Below are 20,054 nucleotides of genomic sequence, written 5' to 3'. Positions count from 1 at the left end.
CCAGTCATACATACATATATATATATACACACACACATTCTTTTTTTCATACTATCTTCCATTATGTTCTGTCACAAGAGATTTTGATATAGTTCCCAGGTCTCTGCAGTAGGACCTCATTGCTTATCCATTCTTTTTTTTTTGTCTTTTTTTGCTATTTCTTGGGCTTCTCCCGTGGCATATGGAGGTTCCCAGGCTAGGGGTCGAATCGGAGCTGTAGCCGCCGGCCTACACCAGAGCCACAGCAATGCAGGATCCGAGCTGCGTCTGCAACCTACACCACAGGTCACGGCAACACCGGATCGTTAACCCACTGAGCAAGGGCAGGGACTGAACCCGAAACCTCATGGTTCCTAGTTGGATTCGTTAACCACTGCGCCACGATGGGAACTCCTGCTTATCCATTCTAAATGTAAGTTTGCATCTACCAACCCCAAACTCCCAGTCCATCCCACTCCTCCCACCCCCTTTGTGAGGTTAGCTGATTTGCTACTTCGTTTCCACCCACCTTAATTTCCCTTGTCCATGTAACATATTCATATGTTCTAGGAATTAAGGATGAATGTCTTTCAGGGCCTTTATTCTACCAACCTAGACCTTCCTCTGTGGTTCCCCAAAGATTCATGTCCACCCCATGTACTACGATCATTCACTCTAGCTCAGTATCCCCCAAAGGTTAACCCCATGGCAGAAGGTGAATTCTCTATACCAGACAGGGGTATTTTATGCTTTTTGATATCTGTCTGGCTATACATATTTTTGGAAAAGCTCATATCTGGCCATAGTAAGAAATGCAAACCATGTAAAATGTTATAGAGAAAAGTAAGTTACTCTCCCTTCCCAGATCTGTTGTCTTCCAGGTTGTCTTGTCTAGAGCAGCCAGGTTTTTTCGTATATCTTTTGACAGATGTTCTGCGTACACAGAAATGCATGTTTTTCACTTTTATACACACATATTGTGTTCATCCAGAGGCACTTGATTTTTTTCCACTTAAAAAGTTTTTTTTAGGGAGTTCCCTGTTGGTGCAGTGGGTTAAGGATCTGTCATTGTCCCTGCTGTGGCTCAGGTCATTGCTGTGGCGAGTGTTCGATCCCTGGCCAGGGAACTTCCAAATGCCATGGGCGCAGCCAACAAATAAATAAGGAAGGAAGTAAATAAATAAATAAATAAATGTTTTAAAAGTTTCCATATGAGGTTTTTTTTTTTTTAATAATTTTTTTTTTATTTTCCCACTGTACAGCAAGGGGGTCAGGTTATCCTTACATGTATACATTACAATTACATTTTTCCCCCACCCTTTCTTCTGTTGCAACATGAGTATCTAGACAAAGTTCTCAATGCTATTCAGCAGGATCTCCTTGTAAATCTATTCTAAGTTGTGTCTGATAAGCCCAAGTTCCCGATCCCTCCCACTCCCTCCCCCATATGAGGTTTTTACTAACATCCTTTCTATACCTTTATGTGTTACCTGTGGGTTTAGTATCCAGAGGCTGAATTCTTTGTTTTTTTCCCCAATTTTATTGACGTGTACGTGATTTCCAATGTTGTGATCTTTTCTGCTGTACCAGAGACTGAATTCTTAGCAGTGAGAGCCAAAGAGGACTCACTCAAAGAGAAGATAGAATCTGCTCATGTGCATGACAAAACATTTCTAAGGCAAATAAAAAGAAAGATCAGGAGTTCCCATCGTGGGGCAGTGGAAACAAATCCAACTAGGAACAATGAAGTTGCAGGTTTGATCCTTGGCCTCTCTCAGTTGGTTAAGGATTTGGCATTGCTGTGAGCTGTGGTGTAGGTCCCAGATGCGGCTTGGATCCTGCATTGTTGTGGCTGTGGTGTGGCTACAGCTCTGATTGGACTCCTAGCCTGGGAATCTCCATATGCGGGTGCAGCCCTAAAAAGCAAAAAAAAAAAAAAAGGAAAGATCAGTACCTTATGGCTTAAATATTGCATCTTGGTAGAGACAGCTTGCTTGAGAAACCCCTATGTGAACTCAAGTCTCAAGTTAGATCTGGTCTATCTAGTGATTTCCTGGCCGTCATCTCTTTTAATTTTCTTTTTTTTCATGTCTTTTTGGGCTGCACCCACAGCATACGGAGGTTCCCAGGCTAGGGGTTGAATTGGAGTTGTAGCTGCCAGCCTACACCAAAGCAACATAGGATTGGAGCCGCATCTGTGATCTACACCACAGCTCGTAGCAATGCTGATCCTTAACCCACTGACCCAGGAATTGAACCTATATCCTCATGGACACAAGTCTGGTTCATTAACCACTCCACCACGATGCTAACTCCTCTTTTGAAATTTTTAGTTGACTTTTAAAGGTCCTTCTGGGGAGCCCTGTATGATGAGCATGTGGCTTAATTTAATTCGTGAACGCTCGGTGCCTCGTGAAATGACCAAGCCAGGGAGTGTACCTTCCATCAGCACAGTGGCCTTCACTCAGAATAAACATGCTCTTGACACATGCTCTTGACATGCACTTGACACGTGCAGTATCTCAGATATTTTTGGTTCCCATATATTTGTGGGCTCCATGATTTATCATTGCTGTTGTAGTGCACATTCCTTGGAGATGTAATCTCTTCCTCTTTCTCTTTGTTCCTCGCCCACATGGTGCCTGTTATTAAGATCAAACTTCAAAGCCCTCTTTTTCTGTCGTAAACACCAGTAGTTCCAGATTAACCCATTTTCCAGGAACAATAAGCTTGGCTTTAATAGATTGTGGCTGGCATGGGATGGGAGATAAATTAGAAGTTTGGGAGTAATAGATACATGCTGCTATATATAAAATAGATAACTATTTAAGACCTACTGTCTAGCATAGGGAACTGTATTCAATATCTTGTAATAACCTATAATGGAAAAGAATCGCAAAGAAATAGATTTATATATATGTGTGTGTTTTATATATATATATATGTATATATGAATCATTTTGCTGTATACCTAGAACTAGCACAATATTGTAAATCAACTATATTTCAAATTAAAAAATGGCTAAATTGAAAAAGAAAAATTTTGAGCGTCCGCCATGGCATAGTGGGTTGATGATCCGGATTGTCTCTTTGGAGGGGCTGGTTTGATCCCTGGCCCCATACAGTGGGTTAAGGATCCAGCATTGCTGTGACTGTAGCATAGGTCACAGCTCCAGCTTGGATTTAATCCCTAGCCCTGGAACTTCCATGTGCTGTGGGTGTAGTTGAAAAAGAAAAAAAAAAAAAAGGAAAAATTTAAAGCAAATTGATTGAAAATAGCCCTGCCTGGAGTTCCCTGGTGGCTCAGTGGGTTAAGGATCTGATGTCACTGCTGTGGCAAGGGCTTGATTCCTGGCCTGGGAATTTCCACATGCCTTGGGCACAGCCAAAAAAAAAAAAAAAAGTCCTGTGTAATGTGATTAACCCCATGTCATGTTCATAACAGTGATATACCTATTCTGTTCAGGAGAGTTAGATAAAATTATGCAAACAACAAAACATGCTCCATATATTCTGGGAACTTCGGCTATCATTGCTTTGTGGCAGTTAGGGAGGGCTGATTCCGAAGTTAAACTTGGCTTTGTTAATTATTCTGATTTTGCAGGTCATGGAATTCCTTTTGGAATCATCTTTGGTGGAACTGATTTAAATGAAGATGTTAACCACGGAGAAAAAAACAAAGTGATGGGAAAAGTCCTTGAAGAAGCCAGGTAATCCTTAAGAGAATTTCATAGGAGTTAAGCATTTAACCCTTTTGGATGAAATTCATTTCAACAAAGAGACAGGGGAAACCAATAGTTTGGGAGATTTACATCTTCCTCTATAAAGGCAATTTCATTCTTTGATTTCGTTTCATTTTTTTTCTTTCATTTGGCGCATTTTTATTTTGCCATGAGTAGTCCTTGTAAACAAGTGCTCGTGAATAGGTCTTTGACTCTAGTTAATATTGGGTGGACATTCCCAGAATGTTTTACGTGGTAGAAGAGACAGAATTCTTGCCAAGAGATAAGATGGATAAACTCAAGCTTTATTAGCACACAATCAGGGTCAGCTTTGCATCAGGTTTGCCCAAGTAGAATGTTTTTATTTTTCCAGTTTTATTGAGCTATAATTGACATGCAGCCCTGTATACCTTTAAGGTGTGTAGCATAATGATTTAACTTACATATGGCAGGAAGTGATTATCACAGTAAGTTTACTGAACATCCATCTTCTCATATAAACTCTTCAAGAAATAGACAAAAAATGTTTTTCCTTGTGATGAGAACTCTTAGGATTTTGACTTTTTTTTGTCTTTTTGTCTTTTGTTGTTGTTGTTGTTGCTATTTCTTGGGCCGCTCCTGCGGCATATGGAGGTTCCCAGGCTAGGGGTCGGATCGGAGCTGTAGCCTCTGGCCTACGCCAGAGCCACAGCAATGTGGGATCCGAGCCGCGTCTGCAACCTACACCACAGGTCACGGCAACGCCGGATCGTTAACCCACTGAGCAAGGGCAGGGACCGAACCCGCAACCTCATGGTTCCTAGTCGGATTCGTTAACCACTGCGCCACGACGGGAACTCCCAGGATTTTGATTTTGACTTTCATGTATTAATGTACATCAGTGTTCCTTATATGGATCATGTTGTACATTAGGTCCCTAGTACTGTTTATTTTATAACTGGAAGTTTGTACCTTTTGACCACCTTCAGGCAATTCCCCCTCTCCCCACTCCCTGCCTGTGTTAAACACAAATCTGATTTATTTTTCTATTTTAATTTTTTAAATTTTTTTTTGTCTTTTTGCTTTTTCTACACATATAAACACATTCTTTTTTCATATTATCTTCCATCATGTTCTATCCCAAAAGACTGGATATAGTTCCTGTGCTATACAGTAGGACCTCATTGCTTATCCATTCTAAATGCAATAATTTGATCTATTAACCCTTAACTGCACGTCCAGCCCACCCCCTCCCCCTCCCTAATCTTTGGTCTTTTTCTTTCTTTCATTTTTTTTTTTCTTTGAGTTTCTTTAGGGCCACACCTGAGCCATATGGAGGTTCCTAGGCCAGGGGTCCAATCGGAGCTCTAGCTGCCGGCCTGTGCCAGAGCCACAGGAACGAGGGATCCAAGCTGTGTCTGCGACCTACACCACAGCTCTTGGCAGCACTGAATCCTTAGCCCACTGAGTGAGGCCAGGGATCAAACCCACGTCCTCATGGATGCTAGCTGGGCTCATTAACCTCTGGCCCACGTTGGGAACTCCCCTGATCTTTTTCTATGAGTTTGTTTGTTTGGTTTTGAAGTATAATTCAACATCAATCCATGTTAGTTCCTGTTACACAACATAGTGGTTTGATATTTCTATACATTTCAAAATGATCACCACAATAAGTCAAGTTACCATATGTCATCATACAAAGATACTGCAGTTCTTTACTCCTTGTGCTGTATAGAGCAGTCTGTCTCTTTGATTATTTTAACTTGCGGATCTCTTAAGTGCAAACACCTTTCCCATTGCCCTATCTTTTTACTTCCCGCCTGCCACTTTTACTGTCTTTGACATTATATTTTATCTATCTATCTATTTATTTATTTATTTACAGTTGCACCTGCGACATATGGAAGTTCCCAGGCTATGGGTCCAGTCCAGCTTATGCTATAGCCACAGCAATGCCAGATTCGAGTCGCACCTGCGACCTTCACTGCAGCTGTGGCAATGCTAAATCCTTAACCTGAGTGAGGATCAGGTCTCTCCTTATGGGGAGACTATGTGGGGTCCTTAATCCACTGAGCCACAATGGGAACTCCTGGCATTGTATTTTCTATCTTTTGGTTTCATGCATCCCTTAACTACTTATTGTAGGATATGGATGATTTTTGCCAGATTTTGTTTTTTCACCTTCCAACTAGCTTTATACATGGCTGATTCACTGTCTTTACTGTATATTTGCCTTTACCAAATTTTGAGATTTTTTGCTTTTGTAATTTCCATATTACTAGTTGTGTCAAATAGAATCTCTCTCTCTCTCTTTTGTTTTTCTTTTTTAGGGCCGCACCCACGGCATATGGAGGTTCCCAGGCTAGGGGTCTAATCAGAGCTACAGCTGCCAGCCTACACCAGAGCCACAGCAATGCCAGATCAGAGCCGCGTCTGCTACCTACACTACAGCTCATGGCAACCCCGGATCCTTACCCCACTGAGTGAGGCCAGGGATCAAATGGCAACCTCATGGTTCCTAGTCGGATTTGTTTCTGCTGTGCCACGATGGAACTCCATCCTTTCTTTTCTTTTTTTTTTCTTTTAAGGCCTTACCTGCAGCATATGGATGTTCCCAAGCTAAGGGTCAAATCAGAGCTGCAGCTGCAGGCCTATGCCACAGCCACAGCAACATTGGATCTTTAACCTCTTGAGCAAGGCCAGGGATCAAATCCTCATAGATAATAGTCGGATTCATTTCCACTGTGCCACAATGAGAACTCCTGACATTACAAACTTCTGAGCTATACAGAAACCACTGTGAGAGGGGCCACTACGTGGGTTTCTCAAGGGGGTCTCTATGGGCATTGTGGGAGGACTGCCCTGCATATGCCTGACTCTGGACCTTACCCATCAGCAGCACCTGTCCAGGTACTGCAAAAATTGAACACGCCTTCCATATTTCTAGTGCTCAGGATGGGAGTAGTTATTGCCTCCCCGTTGAGAATCCATAGCTATACTTGCCAACCTTTTTCACGTTGAGGCATACTTAGAAAATGATAACATTTGCATAACATTATTTAGTGAACAGGAAGGCTTGGTGGAGGAAAAAAAATCACCCTATTTTCTCTATGTAACAATTACAGTGGTAATAATTAACATAATAATAGCAGCATACAAATTCTCTATGTTCATATAAAAATTGTGAAAAAAAGAGCTAATGAAATCCGTAGAACTACCATATGATCCAGCAATCCCACTCCTGGGCGTATATCTGGACAAAACTACAATTCAAAAAAATATATGCACCTGTATGTTCATAGCAGCACTATTCACAATAGCCAAGACATGGAAACAACATAATGGCCATCGACAGACAGTGGATAAAGATGTGGTACATGTATACAATGGAGTATTAGTCATTAAAAAAAGAATGAAATAATGCCATTTGCATGGATGCAACTAGAGATTCTCATACTAAGTGAATTAAGTCAGAAAGCGAAAGACCACTACCATATGACATCACTTCTGTGTGGAATCGAAAATATGGCACAAGTGAACCTATCTACAATATAGAAACAGACTCACAGACATAGAGAACAGACCCATGAGTGCCAAGGGGGGAGGGAGAAGGGAGTGGAATGAACTGGGAATTTGGTGTTAGTAGATGTAAACTATTCCATTTAGAATGAATAAACAACAGAGTCCTTCTGTATAACACAGGGAACTATATCCAGTCTCCTGGGATAAACCATGATAAAAAATGATTTACAAAAAATATATATATGACTGGGTCACTTTGCTGTACAGCAGAAATTGGCCCAACATCATTAATCGACTATGCTGTAATTAAAAAAAAACTTATGGTTATCAAAGGGAACAGGTGGTGGGGAGAGGGATGGACTAGGGGTTTGGGACTGGCATATGCATGCCATTATACGTGGAATGATTGACCAACAGGGAATTGCTTGCTATATAGCACAGGGAGCTCTACTTAGCATGCTTGCTTACCTATATGGGAAAAGAATCTGAAGAAGAATGGATGTGTGTGTATGTATCACTGAATCACTTTGCTGTACGGCAGAAATGATCACAACATGGTAACTCAACTGTACTTCAATAAAACTTAAAAATAAAAAAGGAGGAGGAGTTCCCATCATGGCTCTGTGGTTAACGAATCTGACTAGGAACCATGAGGTTTCGGGTTCTATCCCTGGCCTTGCTCAGTGGGTTAAGGATCCGACGTTGCCGTGAGCTGTGGTATAGGTCGAAGATGCAGCTCAGATCCTGCATTGCTGTGGCTGTGATGTAGGCCGGCAGCTGTTGCTCCAATTAGACCCCTAGCCTGGGAACCTCCATGTGCTGTGGGTGCGGCCCCAGAAAGGACAAAAAGACAAAAAAAAAAAAAAAAAAAAAAAAAAAAAAAAAAAAAAAAAAGAGGAAATCCTGCCATGTGCAACTATGGGGATGCGCCTGGGGCACATTTATGCTCAGGGCAAACAAGCTAGACACTGAAGGACAAAGACAGTGTGATTCCACTGATATGTGGGGGCTGAAACAGTCCAACTCACAGAAGCAAGAGCAGAATGACAGGGGCGGGGGTGCAGAGGGGAGATGGCACAGTCAAAAGGCACAAAGTTTATGCATAAAGAGGAATAGGTCCTAGAGCTCTCCTGCACAGCAGAGAGCCTACTGATAACAATTTGAGAAGGCAGTTTTTTTTGTTTTTGTTTGTTTTTTTGTACACCCGTGGCACTTGGAAGTTCCAGGGCCAGGGATGGAACCTATGCTCCAGAAGCGACCTGAGCCTTAAATCTTGCTCCTTAGCACTAGGGTTACCATCAGGTGGGCATTGCCTTTCAGGACCCTGCTTCTTCCTGAAAACTTCCTAGATAGATATAAGTGTGGCAATGCCACCTTTTAAAAATCAGGAGTACACTGTGTGTGTCTGTGTGTTTTACAATAAATAAAGGTATTGTAACAGTGTAGGCACACCTTGAAAGGTGATCTATCATTACAGGTTTTCTCCTTGTTGTTCTTGTACCCTAAACATTTATTACCTTTAGATTCCTGCAGTTTGTAATACACTGTCTTATAGAAAGAAAATAATTCTACTTGGGAGAAACAATATTGAGTGAATTCATTTTATGATATTATCATTAGCATTATTCTTTTCGTTGTTATTAAAATGCACATTGATTTTTATTTGGGGCTTATTGAGTGAAGTTATTGGGCAGGAAAGTTGCATGAATCATCGATTCCTTGTCCAACCCACTAGAGCACACTTTTCTAAAACAAGGCATTGAACTTGTTTAGCTTTAGAATGAGAGTTTCATTTTTAATCAAAAGATTTTAAATAGTTATATTTTACCTATAAGGTGTGTTTTGCAACTTTTTTAGTATTTAAAACTTTTTTTCCTTTATGGTATAGTATGCAAACTTATTTTGCCATCTGATTTTTGGCTTGTGAATGTTATAGTAAGTATTTGGTAATTACGAATATCATAATTAAATAAGGAGTATTTGAAATTTGTGGAAATAGTTTATTGAAGATGTTCACCTAGGTGTATATTAGAAAAACTTAGCATTGCCAAGCAAATGAACAAAAGAGGGTTTGTATGAAATGAATTGCATCACAAATACTTTCCCATTTATGACATCTGTAGTGCGTGATAGGTTAAACCTTGTGAAATTACTGTTTCGCAGGTCAGAAACAGTTGAATGTTGGTAATTTAGTATGGTTTTTGAGCTGTAGTGTTACTAAAGTCTTTTTTTTTTTTTATTTTTAGGGCCGCATATGGAGGTTCCCAGGCTAGGGGTTGAGTCAGAGCCATAGCTGCTGGCCTATGCCACAGCCATAGCAATGCAGGATCTGAGCCACATCTGTGACCTATACCACAGCTCAGGGCAATGCCAGATCCTTAAACCACTGAGCAAGGCCAGAAATCGAACCTGCGTCTTCATGGATCCTAGTCAGATTTGTTAACCGCTGAGCCATGACTGGAACTCCACTAAAGGTGTTTTTGACAAACAGAATTTTATGTCAAAGTAAGCAGTTTTGAAATGGCAATATTCAAGCACAGTGCAAAAGTGTTAGTTTTATATTTTTTTCCTAAGAAATGTGTTATTTTATTTATGTTTTTGTTTAGCACATTTTTTTTTCTTTTTCTTTTTTTTTGTCTTTTGTCTTTTTAGGGCTGTACTTGGGCATATGGAGGTTCCCAGGCTAGGGGTCCAATTGGATCTGCAGCTGCTGGCCTACACCACAGCCTCAGCAATGTGAGATCCGAGAAACTAACACAACATTGTAAATCAACTAGACCTCAATAAAAAAAAAAAATTCAAAGGTTAATTCTCTTTTTTTTAGGGCCGCACTTGTGGCAAATGAAGGTTCTCAGGCTAGGGGCCTAATGGGAGCTACACAGCCACAGCACCCTGGGATCTGAGCCACATCTGTGACCTCCACCACAGCTCACGGCAACACCAGATCCTTAACCCACCGAGCGAGGCCAGGGATCGAACCCGAGTCCTCATGGATGCTAGTCAGGTTTGTTAACCACTGAGCCACAGCGGGAAAGCCTGTTATTTTTTATTATTTTTTTTTTATTAAAGTATAGTTAATTTACAACGTTGTACTAATTTGTGCTGTATGGAAAAGTGACTTAGTTATACACATACATACATTCCTTTTTTTTTTTTTTTGGCCATGCTTGTGGCATATGGAAGATCCAAGGCCAGGGATCAAACCTGTGTCACAGCAGTGACAACACCAAGGCTTAACTCACTAGGCCAGTGGGGAAGTCCTATACATTCTTTTTAATATTCCTTTTCATTATGGTTTATCCCAGATTAGATATAGTTCCTGTGCTATACAGTAGGATTTCACTGTCCAGAGAAATGGGTTATTTATGGGGTTCCCTTGTGGCTCAGTAAGTTAAGAATCTGGCTTTGGGAGTTCCCGTCGTGGCTCAGTGGTTAACGAATCCGACTAGGAACCATGAGGTTGTGGGTTCGATCTCTGGCCTCGCTCAGTGGGTTAAGGATCTGGTGTTGCCGTGAGCTGTGGTGTAGGTTGCAGACGCGGCTCGGATCCCACGTTGCTGTGGCTCTGGTGTAGGCCAGCAGCTACAGCTCCGATTCGACCCCTAGCCTGGGAACCTCCACATGCCGTGGGAGCAGGCCTAGAAATGGCAAAAAGACAAAAAAAAAAAAAAAGGAGTTCCCATCGTGGCGCAGTGGTTAACGAATCTGACTAGGAACCATGAGGTTGCAGGTTCGGTCCCTGACCTTGCTCAGTGCGTTAACGATCTGGCGTTGCCGTGAGCTGTGGTGTAGGTTGCAGACGCGGCTCAGATCCTGCGTTGCTGTGGCTCTGGCGTAGGCTGGTGGCTACGGCTCCGATTAAACCCCTAGCCTGGGAACCTCCATATGCCACGGGAGTGGCCCAAGAAATAGCAAAAAAAGACAAAAAAAAAAAAAGAATCTGGCTTTGTCACTGTATCAGCTCAGGTCGCTTCTGTGGCTTGGGTTGGATTCCTGGCTCACGGAACTTTCAGCCAAAAAGAAAAAAAAAGTGTTATTTTGTTCATTTATTTATTTATCTTTTTAGGTTTGCACATATGACATATGGAAGTTCCCAGACTAGGAGTCTGATCATAGCTGCAGCTGCTGGCCTTCACTATAGCTATAGCCATCCCAAAGCCGAGCTGTATCTGCAGCCTACACCGCAGCTTGCAGCAATGCCAGATCTTTAATCCACTGAGTGGGACCAGGGATCAAACCCTCGTCCTCATGGGTACTAATTGGGTTTGTAACCCACTGAGCCACAGCGGGAACTCCAGGAATGTGTTATTTTAAATGTCCCTATTTTCGCAGGATCTTTAGGCTGGGAATCCTTAAAATGTGACCTGTTAGGTGGGTGTAAAGGCAAGGCCACTGTTTCTCTAGGGAGCAGCCACAAGAACAACCTCGGTGGCTCTGGAATAAATGATGTGTGTGCCAAAGTTAACTCAGGTTCACCCCCTGAACCTTTGATGAAAACCTTTTCAAGGCTCTCCTCCTTCCCTGTCATCTTAAACCAGTGCTGTAGCGATGGGTTTTTGTTTGTTTGTTTTGTTTTTTGCTTTTTAGGGCCACAGGTGTGGCATATGGAAGTTCCCAGGCTAGGGATCAAATCAGAGCTGCCGTTGTCAGTCTACACCACAGCCATAGCAACGTGGGATCTGAGCTGCATCTGTGACCTACAGCACAGCTCAGGGCAATGCTGGATCCCGAACAACTGAGTGAGGTCAGGGACTGAACTCGAATCTTTATGGATACTAGTTGGATTCGTTTCCGCTTCGCCACGGTGGGAACTGCTACACTGTTGTGTTAATTTCTGCTGTACAGCAAAGTGATTTAGTGTGTGTGATGTGTGTGTGTATGTTGTTTTTTAAAAATATTCTTTTCCATCATGGTTTATCATAGGACATGAATAGTGTTCTCTGAGCTATGCAGTAGTAGGACTTTGTTGTTTATCCAGTTTGTATCTGCTAACCCCAGCCTCCCAATCCATTCTTCTCCCCCTGCCCCCGACAACTACAAGTCTATTCTCTATGTCTGTGAGTCTGTTTCTGTTTGGTAGATAGGTTCATTTGTGTCATATTTTGGATTCCACATATAAGTGATGTTTTATTTGTCTTTCTCTGTCTGACTTCACTTGGTATGACAATTTCTCGTTCAATTTTGTTGTTTTTGAAAGTTTTAGGCTGTCAAATAGTTTTTTCACTGGCCACATGGGGTGCCCTAACGTCTTGCAGAAGTCCTGGTAGTGAGTGGTGATAGTACTAGTAGAAAATCATAATAGCAGGTGTTTATCAGGTGTTAAATGAACTAGGGACCTGGAACTGTGGCTGGGAGTTGACATGTGTGGTGTTATTTGTTTGATTCTTCCATTTCTCATTTTTGCCATTTCCCACAAAGACAGGTTTCTGCCCTCTCCTTGCAGTGGATATTTAGTTGCTTTTTCTTTCTTTTCACATCCTCATTTCTTGGACTAAAGTTGATGCCTTCGGAATACAGTCCATTTGTGTTTCTTGCCAGTGTTTAGGGGCATGGAGAGTGTCATGCCAGTAGTCTGAGCCCCCCTGGACTCAGATAGAAGGTCTGATGTGGTCTGTTCCTCCTCCCCCATGTTTATTTTATACCCCAGGGGTAGGGTTTCTTGGCTATGTTTGTGATTAGCGGATGGTTTGGAGATGGGGGGGCAGAAAGGGAAGTCTTGGAGAAGACAGAGACCAGGGAACATGAACTCCCCTTTCTAGGTCACACCAGTGGGGAGGAATCACCTGTTGATGGTTCTTTTCTGCAACATTTTTTTTTTTTTCTTTTTATGGCTGGGCTTGAGGCATAAGGAAGTTCCCTGGGCTCAGGGTCAAATCGGAGCTGCTGAGCCACATCTGTGACCTATGCCACAGCCTGCAGCAATGCTGAATCCTTAACTCACCGAGTGAGCCCAGGGATTGAACCCGAATCCTCATGGACACCATGCTGTGTTCTTAACCCACTAAAACCGTGACAGGAATTTTACAATTTTTACTGCACTGTTTGTGTGATGGCGATTTTGTATTTCCACTCCTATGACTATAAGGAAGAGCTATCTTCCTTCTGTTTGATCCCATTTACTTCCATTATTTATTTGCATCAACATGGACTCATGGTTATTTATTTTATTTCACCCTATGGGCCACCTATCACCCCTATGACTTATTTTTGGTGCCCAAATCATCCCAGTGGTGGCCATTGGAGATTTTTTTGGGGGGAGGCAGCCCCTCAGCATGTGGAAATTCCTGGGCAAGGCATCGAAGCCATGCCACAGCAGTGACCTGAGCCACAGTAGTAATGACACCGGATCCTTAAGATACTAAGCCCCAGCCACCAGGGAACTCTGGAAATGATTTGAGTTGACTCCCATATCCTTTCTTCAAGCACTTGCCATTTTTGAGCACTTTCTTCCTTTCTGGCCCCCTAAGATGTTCCTGGTTCATTCCATGTATACCTGGCCCCGCTTCTGGAAACAGCTGCTTCTCAGTGAATGGGGACGTTAACATTCCCAGTGAATGGGGACGTTTACATTCCTTAGCCACAAACATTCAGTAAATCTCTAATAATATAGTTTAGTTGTCCTTTGGTGAAACCAAAAGACAAGACTGCCTGCCCTTTAATATTAAGTTCCTTGGTTCTGTCTCACATCTTGTTTTCAGGTTTATCTGGGCTTCTTTTACCTTCTATGGGAAGAGCAAGAAAAATGGAAGTTGTGAGCTTCACCGGTTTATGTCCTGCATACACAATTTTACTTTGGGGGGGATGTGAATGGGGATGAAATCTCATGACCAATGACCACAACTAACACAGATTGATTGCACTGTAAATTTAGTTACTTTACCTGTCTCTCACAATTTGTTCCAAAGAGTTGTTTCACGGTGATGTTCACTGAATTCTGCCCTAATTGTTTTCATTATTTTTGCTCATGTTGCTAGATTTGCTGTTGCTTTCACGGAGTCCATGAAGGAAATGGCACAAACGCAGTGGGTATGTGTTCATTTTGTGTTATGGTCTGGACTGAGAACAGAACGTTCCCATCGACACTGCCCCTTGTGGCCACAATGGTGTATTACGTTTCCCAGATATTGATGTTTTTTTTTTTTATTTGCGTACTCCTCAGCCTTTAGTGATTTTCTTTTTGATGTTCTTACTGAAGAGCAAAAATAGCCCAATAGCCACATCTTTTAATGCTTTGTGTCTTTTCCTTTTATGTGCTGCTATTGGATGATTTACAGACGACGCTATAAATGTTACAGCAACCTCGTACACTTTGAGAGTAGCAATCCCTTAGGTGGCCCCGGTAGTTTCCTAGATTGAACTATTTGAAGAGCTTAAATAAGTAGAGGGCTTTGTAGCCTCACAAGTTAATGCACTTATTGACTTTTTAAAATTCATTACGAATTGGGGCCAGGGGAAATGAGCTGGCATGAGCCTGAGTCCTCCATGGGGAGTTCTGTAGAGGCATGGCAGAGCCAGTGTCTGCAAAACTAAAGGAAAAGCCAGCCCTGGGAGTTCCCGTCATGGCGCAGCAGAAACGAATCCGACTAGGAACCATGAGGTTGCGATTCAATCTCTGGCCTTGTTCAGTGGGTTAAGGATCCGGTGTTGCTGTGAGCTGTGGTGTAGGTCGAAGCAGTGGCTCGGATCCTGCATTGCTATGGCTGTGGTGTAGGCTGGCAGCTATAGCTCCAATTTGACCCCTAGCCTGGGAACTTCCATACGCCGTGGGTGTGGCCCTAATAAGCCAAAAAAAGAAAAAAAAGAATAAGGAAAAAGCCAACCCAAAGGTTGCTTTCCTCTGGCGGACCATAGGCCCTGGGCTATTTTCTCCAATGTTGAGCCCTGCAAGGAGCCTGTGCAATTAGCATTGCCGGCTCACTGCTGTGCATAGCACTTATGCCTTTGTCGTCTATAGGCATTATTCCTGTAGGTGGGAGTTTACAGGCTCTGCACATTCTTCATATATAGGCTTTCAGTTTGGAAACTCTAACATTTGCAATCAGCTGCAATGGGACAAGGACAAACACAGTCTTGTGTGGGGCTGGTGGACCTTTACCAAACCCCGGAGTACCATGTGCCTGTGAGCGTGAAGATTCACTGTGGCCAGGGTGTGCCTCTTTTTATTTTCCACATCAAACGCCCCAGGCGGAGTCAAGGGTGGATTTTTTTCTCAGTGCAATTTAATGAATGAAAAAACAGCAAGCTTCTTGGCTCCTGGTTTCATGTTTGTATCAGTTTGATGGTCCATCTGCCTTAAGGCAGTTATGTACACCAGTGGTTCTCAAAGGCCAGGGGTGTCCCAGGGCTCTTTTAGGATCTCTACAAAGTCAAATCTATTCTGGTGATAATGCTGAGATTCTTAAAGATGTTGTTAAAGGCCAAGGTCTCTTTCACCATGTGAAGAGCCGTGGTGAGGGAAACAGCGATGCCTTCAACCTCATGAAGGCAGGAAGAACCCCCATCTGCGCTAGGAGCCATCTATTATTTACTGCCATCTACTTGTCATAAGAAAAAAAGGATGTCCTTGATGAAGCAAAAACATTATTAATTTTATCAAATATTTACCTTGGAATGCATGGGTTTTTTACATTGACATCTATTTAACTTACAATGTGTTAATTTCAAGTGTACAGCAAAGTGATTCAGTTATTTATATAAATATATTCTTTTCAGATTCTTTTCTGTTACAAGTTTTTATGATGATGATGAATAATTGCATTACATTATTATATTATAATATTACAAAATTATTAATTTTATTAAGAATTAACCTTTGGAGTTCCTGTCATGGCGCAGCAGAAATGAATTGGCCTAGGAACCACGAGGTTGTGGATTCGATCCCTGGCCTCGCTCAGTGGGTTAAGGATCTGGCATTGCCGTGAGCTGTGGTGTAGGTCCCAGATGCGGCTCTGATCCCAGGTTGCTGTGGCTGTAGCGTAAGCCCGCAGCTGTAACTCCGATTAGACGCCTAGCCTGAGAACCTCCATATGCTGCAGGTGTGGCCCTAAAAAAAGCAAAAAAAAAAAGGAATTTGAATTTTTTTTTTTATCGAGGTCTGGTTGATTTACAATGTTGTGTTAGTTTCAGGTGTATCGCAAAGTTGTTCAATTGTACATATGAGTATGTATTCTTTTTCAGATTCTTTCCATTGAAGGCTTTTATTTTAATATATAATTGTTATTATATTCTAGTATTAGAAAATTATTAATTTTATCAAATATTAACCTGTGAATACATTTAAAACAATTTTTTAAATTTAATTTTTTGCCATGCCCTCTGCATGTTGAAGTTCAGGGCAGGGGTTGAACCCATGCCAAAGTTATGACCCTCGCCACTACAGTGACAGCACTGGACTTTTAACCCTGTGCCACAAGGGAACGCCTCATGGGTTTTTTTAAATTGAAGTGTGGTTTATTGACAATGTTGTGTTAATTTCAGGTATATAGCAAAATGATTCAACTATACATATCTCTATATATTCTTTTTCAGTCTCTTTTCCATTACAGATTGTTATTGTAATAATCATTACAATATATAATTATATGATATATATTATTATAAAATTATAAATTCTTTCAAATATTAACCTTTGGTTATGTGAAGTTTTTTTTTTTTTTTTTTTTTTTTAACGTTCCCTGTGATGAAGCAGGAAGCATGTGTATGCTCTTTCTGTTTCATCAGAATGCAGGATGGGGTTGTCTGGAACAAGGGGACGTTGCTGAGCATTGGAGGTGCCAACTCAGCCAGCCACTTCTTAAAATGATTTTTTTACGTGAAAGACTGGTAGACACACTACGGTGATTCAGACTTGGGCATTTGGCAGTCATTTTCTTAAAAATGAGTGAATTGAGCCAGTCTCTTCAAGAAAAACAACAGGCAGTATTTATTGCCAATGATAATGTTTGACTTTTCAGGCAAAAATTAGAATGTTGTAAGCCACCAGGAGGTTGGTAGCTTCCCCTTAGAAACTTTCCTGATGAGATCAGTGGTCGTGTTAACAAATGTGATTTTTTTCGGGAGGTGGGGGTTGCTATATAATGAAATAGTTTGACATTTGGAAGATCTGTATCACTCAGTGAACCAGTTTTTTCATGTGACTAATACATGGCATTACAGAATCACGCATAGGTAAAGATCCATTAAAGTGTAAGGTAGGCCCCTGGATTTGAATCTGTTAGGGTGTGATATAATTTCAGTTTCCATGTTGCAGTTAACCTTTAAAAAATTAGCATTTATTTTGGTGTCATATCCAAGACTAATACCTATAATGATCTGAAAAAGGCTGCTATTAAAATACTCTTCTCTTTTCTAACGGTATCAGCAAGAGGCAGGACTTTATACACTTCAGCCAGAACAACATAGGCAGACAGATTGAAGGGAGAAGTAAATACGAGAGTTCACCTTCTGCTAAGCCAGATAAAAGGCTTCTACCTATTGATGCATGTTTCGCCTCCATGATTTCCCTCTTTCCCTAACTTCTCCGTTTTCTAATTCTTAAAAAATTTGAGAAATTATAGTCTAGTTGGTTTACAATGTTGTGCCAATTTCTGCCAACCAGCAAAGTGACCCGGTCATATGTATCTACACCTTCCTCTTCTTACATCCTTTCCTTCACTTTTCTCCCCATGTGGCTGTGAGTTCTTTGAGGACAGGGCCAAACTGTGGTTCACTCCTGTATCCCCAGAGGCTATCACACTGCCTCACATTTTTTCCAATTGATATTGCCAGGAATGCATCCTTCTTTAGAACTTTTCTTTTTTTTCTTTTCTTTTTTTTTTTTTTTTGGCTGCCCTGAGGCATATGGAGTTCCCAGACCAGGGTCAGACCAAGCCACAGTTGTGACCTACGCTACAGCTGCGACAGTACCTGATCTTTAACCTATTATGCTATCAATGCCATTATGCCTCAGAGGGAACTCCTAGAACTTTTTATTACAGAAATGTCCAAGTATATACAAAAGTAGGAAGAATAGTAAGGTGAATTCCTTCCTGTGTGCCCATTACCTGCCTAACCATGCTTCAATCCATATTTAATCTACTCTCACCTCCCCTCCTACATACACACACTCTTGAAAAAAAATCATTCTTCTGTCTGTATTTAATCTATTCTCACTTTGCACCCCTCATTCTTAAATACATACACACACTTTTTCTTTTTTTCTGGAATATTTTTGAAGAATCACAGGAACCACCATATGATCCAGCAATTCCAGTCTGGGCATATATCTGGACAAAACTATAATTCAAAAAGATACATACCCCCTTATGTCCATAGCAGCACTATTCACAATAGCCAAGACATGGATACAACCTATCCTAATGTCCAGCGACAGAAGAATGGATTAAGAAGATGTTGTGTAGGAATCCTCATTGTGGATCAGCGAGTTATGAACCTGACTAGTACCCTGAGGATGTGGATTCCATCCTTGGCCTTGCTCAGTGGATTAAGGATCCCGAGTTGCCGTGAGCTGTGGTATAGGTCGCAGACATGGCTCACATCCAGCGTTGCTGTGGCTGTGGTATAGGCCAGCAGCTGCAGCTCTGATTCAACCCCTAGCCTGGGAACTTCCATATGCTGCAGGTTCGGCCCTAAAAGGCCAAAAAAAGATTTTTTTTTTCTTTTTTAGGGCTGCCCTTGTGTCCTAAGATAAGAAAGCTGCATGATGTGTACACCTGTTATGTTCTGGGTGGGCTTGACAGCAATGTGATACTGCCTAGTAGTATCCTGCAGGAAGGGTCATCTTCCAGCTCAGGGTTACATGGACCACTTACCTGTCACCCAGGAGGCCAGTCACACCACATCTACCCTAACCCTGGACTTGCCATCCTTGTTTGCAAGAAAGATTGTTTTCCAAATTTGATAACAAGGCATTTGGAGAAAAAACTAGAGAAGTCAGCAAAAATTCTTTGATCTGGGATGATGATGTCAGAGGCACTGTAATAAAAGCTCATAAAAGAAAGGATGAATTTATTTTTATAGTTCAGAGCGGTGAGGCTTAGTTGTTAAATTTGAATGTGAACCTGTTTTTTTTTTTTAATACAGCTTTTTGTACTTTTTTTTTTGGTGGATGATTTTTCAATGAAGTCAGCTCCATATCTTTAGTTGATTAGTTTTTGCAGATAAAAATGATGTAGAAATAATATAAAGATGTTGTTCAGCCATATTTATGTAGTTCTTTGAGATGGATTTTTGTGGAGAGACTGCTTGTAATCAAGTGTTCTGAACAGTGATACAGTTTTTGAGTAATTGAGTTTTGTTCTTCATTATTGAGCTACCGGCAAACAAAACAAAGCAAAACAAAAATAAAAGGGAGTTCCCTGGTGGCTCAGTGGGTTAAGGATCTGCCATTGTCACTATTGTGGTTCTGGTTACAGCTGTGGTGTGGATTTGATCACTGGCCCAGGAACTTCTGCATACCATGGGTGTGGCCAAAAACAAAACAAAACAAATCAAACTGCCAGTTTTTGTTTCTAATTCTGTATTCTTTATTTTTGATGAGCAGGTTTGGCTCAGGTAGTAGTTTAGTTAATCTTACCTAATTATTATCAAACCAGAATCAAATTCCAGTAATCCCAAATTTATGGCCTTTGCTTCTTATTGCTTTTGTGATTTCATGTAGCATCTATGTAGATAAATCTATGTAGTTTTTGAGCATAAAAGCTGGCTTAAAACTTGTGTTTTCTCCAACTTGATTTATTTAAAAACAGACACACGGAGTTCTATTGTGGCTCAGTGGGTTAAGAACACGACATAGTATTCATGAGGATGTGGGTTCGATACTTGGCCTCAGTCAGTGGGTTAAGGATCCAGCAT

General features: G+C 41.4%; 1 protein-coding gene across 2 annotated transcripts in view; it reads left to right on the top strand.

The window, feature by feature from the left end:
- The window catches only part of GLT1D1 (glycosyltransferase 1 domain containing 1), a 110,800-nt gene that overhangs the window by 24,725 nt on the left and 66,021 nt on the right, over window positions 1-20,054 (top strand). For both annotated transcript variants that reach the window (XM_021072863.1, XM_021072862.1), the window contains exons 3-4: window positions 3,584-3,689; window positions 14,177-14,228. In XM_021072863.1, the coding sequence (XP_020928522.1) occupies window positions 3,584-3,689; window positions 14,177-14,228 (158 nt within the window). The remainder of the gene's footprint in view (window positions 1-3,583; window positions 3,690-14,176; window positions 14,229-20,054) is intronic.

This window comes from Sus scrofa, chromosome 14 (assembly GCF_000003025.6).
Source record: "Sus scrofa isolate TJ Tabasco breed Duroc chromosome 14, Sscrofa11.1, whole genome shotgun sequence".
NCBI classification, from domain to species: Eukaryota; Metazoa; Chordata; class Mammalia; order Artiodactyla; family Suidae; genus Sus; species Sus scrofa.
Note: the sequence above shows the minus strand (reverse complement) of the source record. Positions and strands in the feature narration are given on the sequence as shown.